The sequence below is a fragment of the Neopsephotus bourkii genome, unplaced genomic scaffold, assembly GCF_033783945.1.
Source record: "Neopsephotus bourkii isolate Nb327-2 ecotype Australia unplaced genomic scaffold, CSIRO-AGI_Nbou_v1 NB_234, whole genome shotgun sequence".
Taxonomy (NCBI): domain Eukaryota; kingdom Metazoa; phylum Chordata; class Aves; order Psittaciformes; family Psittacidae; genus Neopsephotus; species Neopsephotus bourkii.
Genome location: NW_026900744.1, coordinates 8071958 through 8087450, shown reverse-complemented (window position 1 = coordinate 8087450; position 15493 = coordinate 8071958). Strand labels below are relative to the sequence as shown.

General features: G+C 35.3%; 1 protein-coding gene across 21 annotated transcripts in view; it reads left to right on the top strand.

The window, feature by feature from the left end:
• FUBP1 (far upstream element binding protein 1) overlaps nucleotides 1–15493 on the top strand; it is a 35830-nt gene that overhangs the window by 10399 nt on the left and 9938 nt on the right. For 5 of the 21 annotated variants that reach the window (XM_061345154.1, XM_061345152.1, XM_061345150.1 and 2 more), the window contains 6 exons: nucleotides 656–810; nucleotides 898–977; nucleotides 3681–3809; nucleotides 4396–4470; nucleotides 9511–9656; nucleotides 12211–12258. In XM_061345154.1, coding sequence (XP_061201138.1) covers nucleotides 656–810; nucleotides 898–977; nucleotides 3681–3809; nucleotides 4396–4470; nucleotides 9511–9656; nucleotides 12211–12258 — 633 coding nt within the window. Of the gene's footprint in view, nucleotides 1–655; nucleotides 811–897; nucleotides 978–3680; nucleotides 3810–4395; nucleotides 4471–5185; nucleotides 5356–9510; nucleotides 9657–10078; nucleotides 10434–11246; nucleotides 12456–13198; nucleotides 14837–15493 lie in introns of those variants that run through there. The other 16 variants (XR_009724181.1, XR_009724185.1, XR_009724179.1 and 13 more) reach the window with 15 other exon arrangements.

Here is a 15493-nt window from a genome sequence, read left to right as displayed (position 1 = left end):
GGTTTGAAGTAATATAACTTGATGTACCAAAGGAAGCAATAACTTGATAAAGAAGAAACAGTGGTTTTCTTCAGTGTAATACAGTGTGGGTTTTAATGCTGTTTTCTTGAAGACACCACTTGGTGCGTAATGAAAAATTTGGTGACTTCAAAGATACACTTGATACTCTTAAAGCTACTAAGCTATGTGTTCAGTTTTTCAGTCTCAGTATGTTCAGATAGTTTTAACCTAAGTTTACAAACTTCAATCTGACTACAGTTTTGTGTATGTATGTAATCATTTACTGCCTATTTTTTGTACCTGATCTTACAAACAGATTTAATTAGCAAGATTAACCAGATTTAGATGTATCAGTTTATTTAAAAACCCTGTTAGTTCTGTTTAGGTTTGTGGAAGAATCAATGTTGATTTGTAAACTCTTGGTTTCCTCAAGAAGGAATTGAAACGCAGCTTTTTAGTTGCTGTTACTGGCATGGCTGGTTTTAACTCTTGTAACTAGCCATAAGCCTAATTATTCAGGAAGACCGATTTCCCCAGGGAAATGGTTTTATTTAAAAACCATCAGACCTCTTAAATTATACTCTTAAAATGTTCACATTTATCATAAACTGCTGAAAAACTTCCTGTTTTCATCTGTGTGCTACTCTTGTTACAGGGTCCAGTAAATCCATTGGGTCCACCTGTTCCACATGGACCTCACGGTGTTGTTCCTGGCCCACATGGACCTCCTGGGCCACCGGGTCCTGGTGCTCCCATGGGACCATATAACCCAGCTCCTTACAATCCAGGGCCTCCAGGCCCTGCACCTCAGTAAGTACTGCTTCAGCTAGCTTCCTTTTTTATAGGGTGACCCTGGAATTGGCTTTCAGTGTATATGTGTGACTTGATCTTTTATAGTGGTCCTCCTGCTCCATATGCTCCCCAAGGATGGGGAAATGCGTACCCACACTGGCAGCCACCAAACCCACCAGATCCAGGTAAGAAATGTCACAGTTACGCTGTAGCATGGATATACTAAAGTATATACATTTTGTCCTTACATGTATGTACATTTCACAATTCATTTGTGTTACACTGGGAAATCTGAAAAAGCTCCTATTCAGGCTTTTCTTTGCTGATTGTTAGTTTATGTATGTTTTACACTCCACATGTTGCTTGTGAGACATGGAAATTCAGTTGTTAAAGTTGGGACGTGCTTCTTCATTAAACATTAAGTTCTTTAATGAGGATGTTTTCTTTAATGGTCAGTTACTTTGTATTTTATTTTAAGCAGTGCCCATTACAATCTCACTGATCCTGACTTTGCACAATTTATGCTATATTATATATTTCAAGTTTTTGTTGACCTACATGAGGTTTGCTTCTTAGAGTCTGATACAGATTTATTCTGTTCAGTCCTTTATGAGGGATAAAATTTACATTAATACAGTAATACTAGTTAGGATTGTGTATTTTAAGCTTTTGCTTATAATAGTTTTGTATTTTCTTCTGAAACCCATCTTTGTAGAATCTGTTTCTTCTATTTCTGTTTATCTTTGTCAAGACTGGGAGTTTTTATTTAATTGCAACTTCCCGAAGTTGTAGTATCCTGCTTTTCTTTAAGTTACATCCTTTGGTTGGACTAGAGCATATGGGGAAACGGAACTGCAGTCAAGGAAGGCGTGGTAAGGCTAGATGCTTGAGTCACTTGTACCTCATTTGAGGTAGACCTTGGTCTTCATCACTTCAGCCAGAAGATGTCAATTTTATTTTTGCTACAAATGGAATAAGTATTTCTGATAGCTGTTGATAATGACACAAGTTCCATAGGTAAGAAAGGGAGGGCTTTGGGGGATATTACAGAGAGTTCTGTTCATATCCAAGTCTTTTCATTTCTAAGAAAAGAGCCATCTCTGGTTTCAGTTCCCAGACTTCTATAAAAGGTTGATCTGCATGCATTCAGTTTAAAATTTGAAAATGTCTATTGTATTACCTAAAAGTAGAATGATTCAAAGTGACTTGACTTTAAGTCTTAGCATACCAAAAGTGTCATTTAATCCAAAACCATTCCCAAAACATTACAGCCTTTTTCATACTGTTGGTTTTTGTTTGGGTTTTTGTTTTGCCTTTTTTTTTTTTTTTTATTTACCTACATAAAGATCTGTAAGAATGGCAAATACCTTGATGTCATCTTAATGGTGATAAGTGGCTTTTGTATAAATACTCCTGCTAAAAAAAAATCTGACATTTTCTTCTGTGCTTTTCAAGCTGTTGTTTCTTTCAACTAGCATTTCTTTGGATGAGCTTTATACAGTTTTCCACTTAGTTGTTCATTTCAGTGTAACAAATGGGTTATTTTAGTATTTTTTTCAGAGGTGCTTTCTCCAGAACCATGCTTGCTTCTTGTCACATGAAAGTGGAGCTAGTTACTACAGTCATATTTCTTTGGAAATTTAATGAATCCAGCTCTGTGTTCTTCTACTCTAGAGAAGTAGCTACTAAGGGGAATGAGGGGGGGAACGGAGCAATGGCTTATTTGATATTTACAGGTAACCTTAGAACGTAGTTTAAATGCATTATTGTTGATCGAAGCAGTGCAACTGTGTTAACATTGTTTTCTGTATGGTGGTACTAATGTGTGCTTTTTAAGTGGTTATATCAAGCTTTAATGCTAAATGAAATACTACAAGAAAAGTGTTGTGGATTTCTTCTCCCTGATGCCCTTTTTATGGGGAGTTCTTTATCTTCTGTTAGTCACTGTCTTAACCTATTTTGTGTTTGGAGTGAATACACTTCCCATTTTAAAGTGTCAGTTATGTCTCTGTCCTTAGGTGAAGTTCTTTCCTCAGTTGGCTGCATTTATTTGCAGATATTTTTATCCTTTTAAGGTTATAAATAATGTTAAAGGATGTTGTTTGTATTACAAAACATACATTCTCCAATAGTAGACTTTCAGTTTTTGTGGATTGCCGATCTGGTAATGTAATCGGTCTTTGTGATTGAACAAGAATAAGCCATTCCTAAAGGCTGTAACTGAAAAACAAAAAAGGCTTTAGGACACAGCATCATTGCCTACCTAGATATAGTTAAAAGTAAGGGAGGCATGGAGATAGCAGCAGCAGATGTTGTACTATTTGTTACACTAAAAAGCTGTAAGCAAACAGTGATGCTTTATATCCGTGTATGGGGATTCAGGTTTTTAAAATACTATGTGTTTCTGTATTTTACTGTTGCCTTAAAACTGACACATTGCAAATACCTAGTAAGATTTGTATTCTTCTGTTTCAGAAACATGCATTTGGCATCCCTCCTCCACCTGTGCCAGTGTCATTAGTGTGATGTTATGACAAAAGTAAAACCACTGAGATTGTTTGGTGCTAGAATGATTCATTGTTGATACCATTTAATAGCTTGACTACGAATATGAACTTGAAAGTCTGATGCTGTTTGTCATGCTAAAAAATAAATAAATGGCATTGTAGTAGTAAGGGTTTTAAAACAATTTTCTTATCAGTCCTGTGACAGTACACTGTGTACAATACACTTGTTTGAAACATGTAAGTTTTTACTAGAATGAAGAGATACAGGATGTACGTGGTTATTTGGTTTAGATGGATTTTTCCTTGGAGGGAAATAGGAGCTCTGATGATCGCATTCCATTCATACTACTTTTTATAAATGCTTATGTTATATTTTCATAGGTAAGCCAGGAACAGATCCCAATTCAGCAGCGTGGGCAGCTTATTATGCTCACTACTATCAGCAGCAAGCACAGCCACCACCTGCAGCCCCTCCTGGTGGACCAGCTACAACTCAAACTAATGGACAAGGTAGCTGTTAGTAAAATGGATATGTTTCTCATTTGTGGGGGTGTAGACGCCCTATTATTTTTTTGTTGTTGTCTTCATATATAGGGTAAATTCATTGCAAAGGAGTCTGTTTTCTTGTGTTTGTCTTGTAACTTGCTCCAGAGAGAATTTTGTTGCTACTTGGGCTGACCTAATGTCTATGTAGTGCAGTCATAAGTAAAAACTAAATGAGCCAAACCGTTGTCATTTCCTTAAACAGTTGCATCACATGAGTGGTTTTAGGACAATTACAATTATGGTATAAGTTGTATTAATATAGTTGTTGCACCTGGATAAGGCTTACCACTTACATTTTAGGTAGTGCTTTGTACTGTGAGTGATATGCGTTTCCTGAATTTTGAAAACGTGCTAAATGTTTCAAATGTTTCTTTGGTGTCTTTTACAGATAGTTCATATTTATAATAGTCTGTACCACATAGGCTTACAGTGTCAGATTTGGGCTATGTTATTTGGGATTGTTACTTAAAATTTCATTTCATGATTTGTAAAATGTTCTACACATGAAGCAAAACCTGGTTTTATTTTGACTATTTTTAATGTAATTCAGGAGATCAGCCAAATCCAGCACCAGCAGGGCAGGTTGACTATACGAAGGCCTGGGAGGAGTACTACAAAAAGATGGGTATGTGTGCAGGTGTTTTCTGTTGTCGCATGATAGAATGTTTTAGAAGACTTGTGTATTGTGTTTGATAAGAAGGGTTGTTGTTTGGTTTGTTTGGGTGTTTTTTTAACCACAGAAAATAAAAATGCACAATCCACATATATTGCTAAAGGCCCCAAAACCTGCAGAAAAAGAGACTTAAAATTTTGTATTCTGCTTATGGCATTTACTTGTATTCATGCTAGTTATCAACTTGCAAAAAATAGTTCCTACCTAGTGAGATTCTATATTTGATCATTGGGAAACAACATCTTTTAAGTACTTCAATCTGAGTATTTTTAAGTATATATGTAAAGTATATTTCATAAGTTCTGGAGTTCAACTTTGATATACTTCATGAAGCTGTTTGATAGTTGTTTCCTAATGCTCATAATGTAAATAATTTTTTTCTTGTAACTTGCTTTCTGTGTTCTAGGTAATGAAAGCATCATAACTAGCTTTCATTTACATCATGCCCTTTTTTTAAATAGTCTTCTGCAGTGCTTAAAATTTGTGTTTACACTGCAGGTTATATGTTGTTGCTAGCTTTTTCAAAATACTTTGCTTGAATTGGCTTATGAAACTGAAATGTATTTGCTTGTTAAGTTTTTTTTTGTCAGAATAAGGAAAAATAAAATGGTTATGATGCATTGGCAGAAGGTTCTGTTATCTTAAAAATCATGGTAATGTCTTCCAGGTCAGTGTTTTGTCCACAGTGTTCTCCCATGGATGTTGTCGTTGTAGATTTGTATACTGAGGACTAGTGGGCTTGCACACGCCAGTGCTTTCTCTGGTATCTCTGTTTGACCAGACATGTAGCAGCATCTGGTTTGGATATTTTGTTTCCTTGTTTGCATGGGAGGTTTGGTGAGTTGTCCTCTTCCAACTGCACACCATTTTCTCATGGAATATTAAGCATTTGGAGCTAAGATTAATAGCACATTTAATTGCTCTTGCCAGCCTTCTACCAGGTTGATGTCAAATTATTTGTGAGGACATAACTACCCCTGTTCTTCTTTATTTTGGCACAGCAAAAGTGGTGGAATAAAACAAAATATGTAATGATGGTATACTTGGAGAATTATGTATTGCACTAAGAAAACTGCAGTAGAACTCCTAGACACATGATTTTTGAAGATGTGATGGGCCTTCCCCCCCCATTTTAGCATTAGTTCATCTCAAATTTTTCAATGCAAAGTTGTGAGGGTGTTTTTTCTGCTTTTTTAAGAATGATGTAATTTGTTGGCAGGGGCTCTGCCATCGTTCTAATTTGCTGTCTCTGGAAAGCAAAGTGAGTTGCACTAGTGTTGCATTTGCTTGAACTAAATAGCTAGTTATAAGGTGTTGGGATAGAGTTTCTGGGAACAAGTCCAAAGAGGAGTATGAACCCAAAAAAGACATTGGGAGATGTTAATAATAGCTTTTCAAATGCAAAATTATAAAAAACCTTAAGTCAGCAATCAAGTAAGAGAAAAAACAAACGCAGTTTTGATTGACTTTTTCCCTTTCTAGTTCAGATTGAGTCCTGAAGAAGAGCTCTTGATGTCTAGACCTGTAGATCTTGACTCTATAAATCATGAGCTCAAGTGTGTAAATCATGACATAATGGTGGTGAGGCACTGGAATGAGTTGTCCAGAGAAGCTGTCGATGCCCCATCTCTGACAGTGTTCAAGGCCAGGTTGAATGGGGTTTTGAGCAACCCAGTCCAGTGGAAGGTATCTCTGCCCATGCCAGGGGGTTTGATCTTTAAGGTCCTTTCCATTCTGAAAGTTTTATGAGAATTTTTTGTTTCATCAGCATGTTGAAAATCTTAATATGGAAGATAACATTTCTCGTAAGATCCGCTTAGAAAGAACTGAGGTTGAAGGGCAGAGAATTCACATAGAACTGAATTAGTGTTAAATGGTGTTTCTCCCCACCTCCTTAATAGTATTAAGTAGTACAAAATCTGACAGAATAGGAAGGCTGTCAGCAAGTTTGTGTGGTCTGCAGGCTCCGACATGCAGTCTGTTTGTGCTTCCTTCTGTACTTACTGTAATGCTTCTGTCCCCATTAACTTATGTCCCTATTAATATAAAAAAGGGCAAGGTAAGAATTACAAGTTACTCACTGACTTTTCTTTCAGATTTTTCACAGCACAGATAATTACACAAGCAGCTGTTATGGGGAACTGAACTAAAGCTTGGAACATGCTGCGTCCAAGCAGTTCTAGTTTTGCTGCTGAAGAAAACTCTTCATAGTGCATGTGGCAAGCTTATGAGGGTGGCAGTACTGAGGTGTATCTGATACTGCAGTTGGTGATCAGGATTTTCTCATGTTTTTTTAAGTATTGAGTGAGTTGTAAACTAAAGCACCTCTGAATATTACCATTAAAACCATAATACTGGTTCCAGAGTGGCTGCCTACTGGTACAGTATGACTTGGCTATTGATAAAAACCGCTTTCCAGTTTTTTACAGTATGCAAAACAGTGACTAGAAAATAACCTGTTTCCCAATGCAGAAATAGAGTGATAAGATCCATCTTCTTTTTCAGACTGGTATTTTGGTCCTAGACTTGCTGAGTAGCAAATACAATTAAAAATAAAACTGAAAGCTAGTAACCATATTCATATGCACTGCTAGGTTGCTGTACATGGATCTTGTAGGTGATCCAGACTATTTGCTTGGTACCCTACTTGATAAATTCAGAAAATTTTGTTTGTAATTTCCCTTGAATATTACCAGGTAACAGAATAGTTTGGCTTTTGAAGACTTAATAGATGCTGTTATCTTGAGTTGGAGATATAGTATTTTTAGTTTTCCTTGCAAGCTGAAACAGGTTTGCATAACTGGGCCCTAAAAATCTCCCAAGGATAGCAGCTCCCTTGAAACATGAAGTTGTATTTTAGTAAATGAACGATATGTCACTATGGCAGTTTGTATATTTATCATATAAAGCAGTTCTGATGTATTGTGGGCTTGATTTATAATGGAGGAATTCCATAATAAAACAGTGGAACTGTAATGACTCCTCAGCACTGTAGCCAGAAAAAGAACAAAGAAAAGTTTTCTCTTACTGAAATCACCCTTTATGATTTGAGTAGTGGAAACCATGTAGAAACATCAGCATTTTCTCTCTTAGCCTTCCTTGAGGAGGAGGTACTCTGTTTCTTGTGTTTCTTTTGTGTGTAGTACATCAGTCTTGTTTTTTAGTGTTCCAGGTGTATCTGGATATTAATGAACATTTACTGTTTCAGTGTAATCCTGTACACTGAAAGGAAGTTCTGAGTAAACTGCTGAACTCCATGAGTAATTTCAGAATTACTTGCAGTACTTAGTAGGGGAATGATGCAGCTAAAATATTTTGAATCATTATTAACCTGTTTCAGAAGGGAAGTCCAGTTTGACATTTTTGAGTAGACGTCAGACTTCTTACATTTTGTTTGTTACTCGAATTTCAGTACTGCTTTCTTGAATGTCAGAAGATTCTTTAGTCATAATACACAAAAAAATGCCTTAGCCACATTCAGCTGTGCTGACAGTTATGACATAGCTAAATAATTTATAAATAGAATTATTACCTCAAATGAATAGTGTGTCCTGGGGTAATTTGTAATCATATTAAAATCATTCTGGTTAAAATAATTGTTCAAAAGTATAAATTACAAGTGTGGCAAATTGTAAAATGTTATTTAAGCTCTTAAAATTTAAAGAAGCTAATTGCTTTACTGTATAACCTCAGAAGTGATGGAAAGGGTTTTTTAATATATCTACAGTGTTAGTGGGAAAACTGTAAGTTGTATAGACACTTGGAAAATGGAAGAGTTGCCAACTGTTTCCATTCTCTGGTCACAATGTTTTTGAGAGGATTGAAAGAATACATGTGTATGTAAGAGAGTGCAAATACCTAGTATTCATGTGAATTTTCTCTGTAAAAGTATTTTATAAAAAACAAAATCAACCTTCTATCTGATACCCTAGAAGACAGTTCATTGAAACCTTTGATACATGTTCCCCAGAATTAATGGTCTTCTGTCCAAATAAAAGGTGAGTTGGGTTCAGGTAGGACTCAAAACTTTCAGCCATCATTGTGTGGAAGCTTTTTCATGATAGGATAAAAGATGAGGGGCACATGGAACTGTACAGGGTGCAGGCTTGCATTTTTTCTTGATGTAGTGTCATTGGATGCTGTGGTTGGTTTTGTACTGTGTTTTAGTTTTTAGAATTTTTTTTAGTATCCTAGAAGAAACCTGTGGAGAAGGTGGGGTTTCTGACTGTAAAACTTTGATTTGAAAACTACCCTTTAAGAATGTAAATACAAAAATGTCATATCACAGTAGTAATAGTTGTTTTTAAAGTTTTAAACCTGCAAGTTGTATTTGTTGGAGGGACTAGCAGTTCTCAGCTGTAAGTCTGGGAAAGTGACTTAATGTGTACATGCTGTTTCTAGAGAATTGGAGCTTGAATGAAGGTTGGAAGGAAAAGTTTCAGGACTGTATTGTTTGGTGGAGTAAATGTTTACAAAAACAAATGCTCTCTTTGAAAAATGTAATCTACAGTAACATAGCAGTTGCATTAAGGAGGCCACAGATGGCGTAATGAATTGGGGTAATGGCATCTGGTGAATTTAATAATACATTCTGTACAACAAGATAAAGTCAGTCTAGATGGATTACAGAAAGTAATCTTGCCTATTGATCTGTATTTTAGTTTAATTGATCTGTATTTTAATTTAATTGCTGCTGGTTGTCCAGGTCAGTTTAAGTCAGCAAAGACTTCTGCTCTGGAACACCAGTCAAGAGGTGGAAAAAATTGTCCTCACAGTTATTTAATTTTGCTTTACATGGGAATCTTTGCATTAAAATAATAGGATGAGTGGCTAGGTGGGGAAAAAAAAAAAAAAAAAAAGCAGCCACGAGATTATTCTGAAGCTGAGGAGGAATATTACAAGAAGCTAGGTGATGTTTGCTGGGCAATGAGACTTCGACATTTTCTCATTTCTGTTGCAACAACCAAGCTGTATCATTTTAATTACTTGTAGGTCAAGCAGTTCCTGCCCCTGCGGGGGCTCCACCGGGTGGCCAGCCAGATTACAGTGCAGCATGGGCTGAGTACTACAGGCAACAGGCAGCATATTACGCCCAGACAAGTCCACAGGGAATGCCACAGCATCCTCCAGCACCACAGGTATAAAGTTTAAGTGGGTTTTTTTGGCTGGCTTCTGTTTCAGTGGTTATATATTTTTGCATGTCTCCTGCTTTGTTGTCTTTGGAGTATGCATCTTTTTTTCTAGCGAAGTAACTATCAGAATAATTAATAGATTACTTTGTTTACCTGATTACTCAAATTCTGTATCTATCCTTGTGTTTGGTGATTATGTTTTGGGGTTTGGTTTTTTGGTTGTGTTTTGTTTTTTATTGTGTTTATTTTTGTTGTTGGTATTTTTTAAGAAAAACTTTTTCCTCCCAGGGTTTTGAAAACCATGCAAGAAGCCACCACCATTTACATTAACCAATTTTTCTTTCTTAAAGGCTTCACTCCTGAGTTAGCTCGATTTAAAGGATTTTCTTTAACATTTTGTGTATCTCTTATGTATCTCTTCTGCACAGGGCCAATAATAAGAAGTGGACAATACAGTATTTGCTTCATTGTGTGGGGGAAAAAACCTTTGTTAAATGTATGGATGCAGACGCCTTGATGAAGATCTTAATTTTGTTTGGTTAAAAAAAAAATAGTGTTTTTGAAAATGTACAAAATATCTATCACTACTGATAGGAGGTAATATTTCTGTGTAGAAATGAAAAATGGTTTGTTTCTAGTTATTAGTGTAGATGTACACATTCCAGCAAATGTATTTGCAATTATGTGGTCAATGCTTTGTGATATAAATGTACTTTTTCAATGTATACTTTATCACTTTTAAAATGCCTGTTTTGTGCTTTACAATAAATAATATGAAACCTCCTGTGTCGGTAAGTTGGATATGTGGGTATATAAAGAATTATAGGATTGTTTTGCAATGCTGAATCAAGGTACCTGTACACAAATGAGCTTATTTTTTCCCCAACCCATGAAACCTTGTTGAGTTTAAAAACTTGTCGTTGACATGTTTTTCCCGTCTTGCAGAATAGTTGTAGGTGGAGGATCTCTTTCATTCATTGTATTTGCTGCCTAGCACCAGTAATCTTGATACCTTAATTTTCTTTCTATTTGAGTAAAACTGCATGTGTTTAAGACAGTGATTTTTATTTTTTTTGGCATACTTCCATTGCATTAACAGTGAAATTTCCTTTTATACATGACCACTGTTTCAGACCTGTGCAGCTGCTATAACGTAATTTTTGTTCTTAATGGAATACTTCAGAACTGTTCCTGCATAACTATTTTATGGATTTTTTCAGACTAGTTATGAAAGTTAAGTGTAATGTGCTTAAGCCTTCAGTTTAAAGTAGTCCACTTCAAAATTCAGTGTAGAAAAGTCAATGTGGTATGCATAGTAGTTACAAGAATTGCATCTGTCCTTAAAACGCTGTTTTGTTTGAGTTACGGGGAGTGGTTGAGAACTTCCTGCAGAGCAAATAACTTGGTTTTGTAAATACTCAAGCATTTGAATCAACTGAATATTTTTATATATACTTGAAACTTCTTACTGCTCTAATGCTCATACTAAAAATCTGATTCTCTTCAAATCTTATGTTTGCTCTTTGCATATTTATTGGCTCTTTGCATATATTAGACTACATGCAATACAGTCTGTCTTGCCATTGTCTGTTGAAGTGCAGGTTTGATCCAGCCAGTATAGAACTAGCTCTATAGGGGTGAGAAGGACTGTGCTGTATCATCCTTGATTGTTCCTTCAAGGAGCATTGCACTGTAAGTACATCAGAATGACAAATTGATGAACTGCAACAGTATCTTTTTGTCAATGTTCCACATAATGAAAATGCCATACTTGTATAACTATTATGTTGGAATACAGTGCTGATATCTTAGGAAACCGTAATTACTTCTTAATTCAGAAACATAGGTTTGCGTATATATATGCACATACACATAATATGAGCTTTTGGGTAAGTATTCCTGAACCGTTCAGCAATAGCTAAAAAAAATTGTATTTCTTTGTATCTGAGTAATAGTTTTTTTTATTAGTACTCCTGAGACAGGTGTATTGTTCAGTGTTTTAAAGTATGCATATCGTAACACTCAAGTCTTTGGAACTAGTTGTTAAGACAGAAGTTGTCTTTGCCTTCAGCTAGTTGGCAGATATATAGTGATGTAGGTATGTTTTAAATAATTCTATAACTGTTAAATTGCTTTATCTTTTGGAACACCATATTGTTGCTTTGAGAATAAGTTGTTTTTTTTAGGGTGGCTGCACAGAAGTTAAGGCTTGAGAACTGACGTAGTTATTCAAGTAATTAGCAATGTATGTATTGTGCTGTAGAATAGAAGGAATTCTTTTTATCCATTTTAAAATTAGGAATTATTCTGGTAGCTTAAAAAAGGCTAGGACAGCATTTGCTATCTTTAGTGTAGGTTATGAAGTTTAATAGTTCAGATATTTTGCATGGTATTTTGTAGATAACCTTATAGATTGGTGCATTTATTATGTACTGAACTGAGCAGAATTAAATTCACTGGATTCTTTTATCATTCACAAAATGGAGGCTGTTGATTTTGATTCATTTAAGGTATAAAATCTTTATTAATTGCAAACAGTGCAATTATTTATACTTCACAGTGCCTTCCCAGACCTTCCACCTTAGGTTCTGCTGCAAAAAAGCAACAGGTAAGCACAACCTAAGGAAGTATATAAATTAATATATTTCAGTACATTAATGTTGTCCCTGTGAGATCTTTGTGGTTGTGTATTGAAAAGCAATCTGCTTCCCCAAATGCATTGTTACGGTTCCATTTCAGTGGAAAGTCTTTTTTGAACAACTGTTTATATTTCTAGGTGAATATGTAATTTTTTTCTTTATTTTTTTAGACAAGATTAGTAGATTGCATTAAACTTGGTCAGAATAAGTAATTTTTGTTATTTTTCCTCAAATAGGTAATTGTTGCAATTAAAGACTCAAACCTTTAAAATATGCAGGAATTGCTTTGGTTAGAAATGTCAACAGCCTTCACTAATGCTTTTTATAATAGGGCACTATTCCCACTTAAACTCCTGAGACCTAAATATGAAGAGTATTGCATCTTGTTGTTATCACTGAACTTGATAACTTGTCTTAACAGTTATAGTGTGTTAGTGGAATTTTTAGATAACTTAGTTTGCTTATTCATGCTTGACATGGTAGGAAAACAAATTCCGGAGTTTCAGAGATTAGTATATTTTAAATGAAAAAGCATGTGCACCAATTAAATGTTAACAGCAAATAATATTTTATCTATATAGCAGCCAGTGTATCTTGTTTCTTGATACTTAACTGAATTGCTGTATATTTTGATAGTTTAAAATGTTTCTATGTCTTATAGATGGTCTGGTACAGGTTTTTGGTTTGGGTTTTGTTGGGGTTCTTTGGGGTTGTTTTTTTTAGGGGTGCTTTTTTGTTGTGTGTTGGTTTTGGTGTGTTTTTTTTTTTTTAGCATAATGTAAAGCAGCATCTACTTGGGGTTTTTTGTTGATTATTCTGTTTCTGAAATGTGCTGCTTTTGCAAAAGTCCTGCTTATCTGTACATCAAAGAAAAATATTCAAAAATACTGCCTTCATTTTCACACACAGTGCTGAAGATGCTGCAAGCACCAAATCATAGCTCATAGAATCAGGTCCTGAGATAGTTACTACCAGTAAAGAGGAATCCTTTGAGTGTATGCCATTGGTGAGCCGATGAGCATGGACCATAGAAGGGCTCCATGTAGAAGGTAAAATTGGCAAAAACATAACAGAATTGAAATGTATCCCATACATAATGGTGTAGGGTATAATTTTTGTTCTGATCACTTTTCATTCTTTAAAGTATTACTGTTTGACCATAAATGTTCCATAATCTGTTAAGTTTTTAAACTGTGATTTAATAATATAAACCATCTATTTTAATTTATATTCTTCTAAACAGTCAAGCTTAGATATACTGAATTTTTGAACTAAAAACAGTTGTGCTTCAGTTTCTCAAGCCACTTAATATTTCATCTGTAGTTTAATATGTAACTTCATTTTTGGCATGAGAAAAGGTTAGGTGTGTACATTTGGATTTTGATAACTGTGAATTTAGTGTTGGAGCAAGTCACTTATTCAGTTCCTTTTACGTGATACTTTTTTCTTCAACTGTTGTTCTGAAATATCTTGAACAGTCTTTCGATTTTAAATTTGAACAGTGGGAGGAGATAAGAAAATGCCAGTTGGATGTTGCTAGTGTATGGAAAGTGAGATGTTCTTGTGTGTAGCATTTGAGGTGTACTGACTTGCAGCTTTCTCACTGCTGAGCTTACACAGCATGCTGTTCTTGCGAAGCATAGTGTTTACTTTTCAAGTTTGTCTCCAAGCTCATGGTTCTTGGGAGAACAGGAACAGATTATTGGAGCTATCCAGATCCAAAAACATGACTGGCCTTGCTTAGAAATGTAATTAACTTGTCCAAAAGGTATCTTTAAATGTTTCCTGCTTTTCCACCCCACCCTTAAGAGTCCCACAGGTTTAGAATGTGAAGAGTACAAAAAGTTTAAAAAGGAAAACATAATGTTCAAAGTAGTAAGTGTTTTCGTATCACTTTCTGTAGCCTGTACTTTAATAGGACATTAAATAAGATGTCAGGTGAATAACCTTCAGTCTAGCTTTATCATAAGTCTTCTAGTTTTAAGTTGTCCAGGCAGAGAGGATCATTATTCACTTGCACAACCTCAACCTATCTTCAAGTATTTTGTCCTTTTACTAGTGGTGTTTTATGGGATGATAGGAATTGTTTCTCCCCTGTTCTCTTCTAACGTAATGTTTTAATTTCTTCCATTGCATGGTAGAAGCTTTTTATTTTGCTTTCTTTTCTGGAAGAGGGGGGAGGAAAGGGAGGTCTGGGCTTGCAGAAAGCATACAGTTGACAGGATTCCCTCTTCCCTAGTAATAGCTTATAAAACTCTTATGTATGCACAAATATTTCTCTTGCGTGCATGTGAAATGCCTTTTCGTCCTGAGAAAAGTGTTCTCTGCAGAAACTACCCGTGTGTAAAAAGAAGATTGGCTTTAAAAGGCAACTGTGATGGGAACAGTGTCTTAGGGAGATGCAGCTTGGACTGAGGTAAATTGAATGCTTTACAAAAATGTGGTTTTGAGTTTGCATTGACCTTGTATGTAATATGGGTTACACGTTAACTGTATTATGGTTTTTGTATGTTTTTTTCTCAATAAATGTAAACTGATGGATAATAATAGCAATGTTTTTGTCTTTTTTATGCTCCTGTTCCTGCCTTTGTTAAAGATAACAGTTTCAGAGTAAAGATTTTGGCATTAACTAGTACTTCTGTGAACAACACCCACATGAAATGAAGTAAAATATATTTATATGGCTAGTAGGATAAGTATTTATTCAAAACATGATGCAGCTTATTACCTTTTTTTTTTCCAAGACATTTCTGAATTTGTAACTTTTGTTGATGCAGAAGAGGAATTTTCAGTAGGTGACTGTACAAAGAGCAGTCAGCAGATTCAACCACAGGAAAATTTCTTTCTGAAACAACTGCATAAATCTAATTTGCTGCAGCTACCTTGTCTTTCTGTTAAGGCTTATACACGTTCTTTAATTTAAAATGTGACTATTGTTCATAAAATTACTCCTACAGAAGCTGAAGCTGAAAAACTCAGATGGTGTTAGCTGAATGACATTAGTGTTGATGTCAGGAGGTCTTAGAAAGAACAGCCTTAAGAAGACAATGTTTAGAGATGCATCAGTTTATTGCATTAAGGAAGAACAAAGATTGAGAAGTTAGGCACTTTTTGAAAATAATTTTCTTAAAGCTTGCTTCCCATGAACTTAAAATATGAGCCTGCCATAGCTGTCACCAACTGTTCCTGTATCACTTAAGCAAT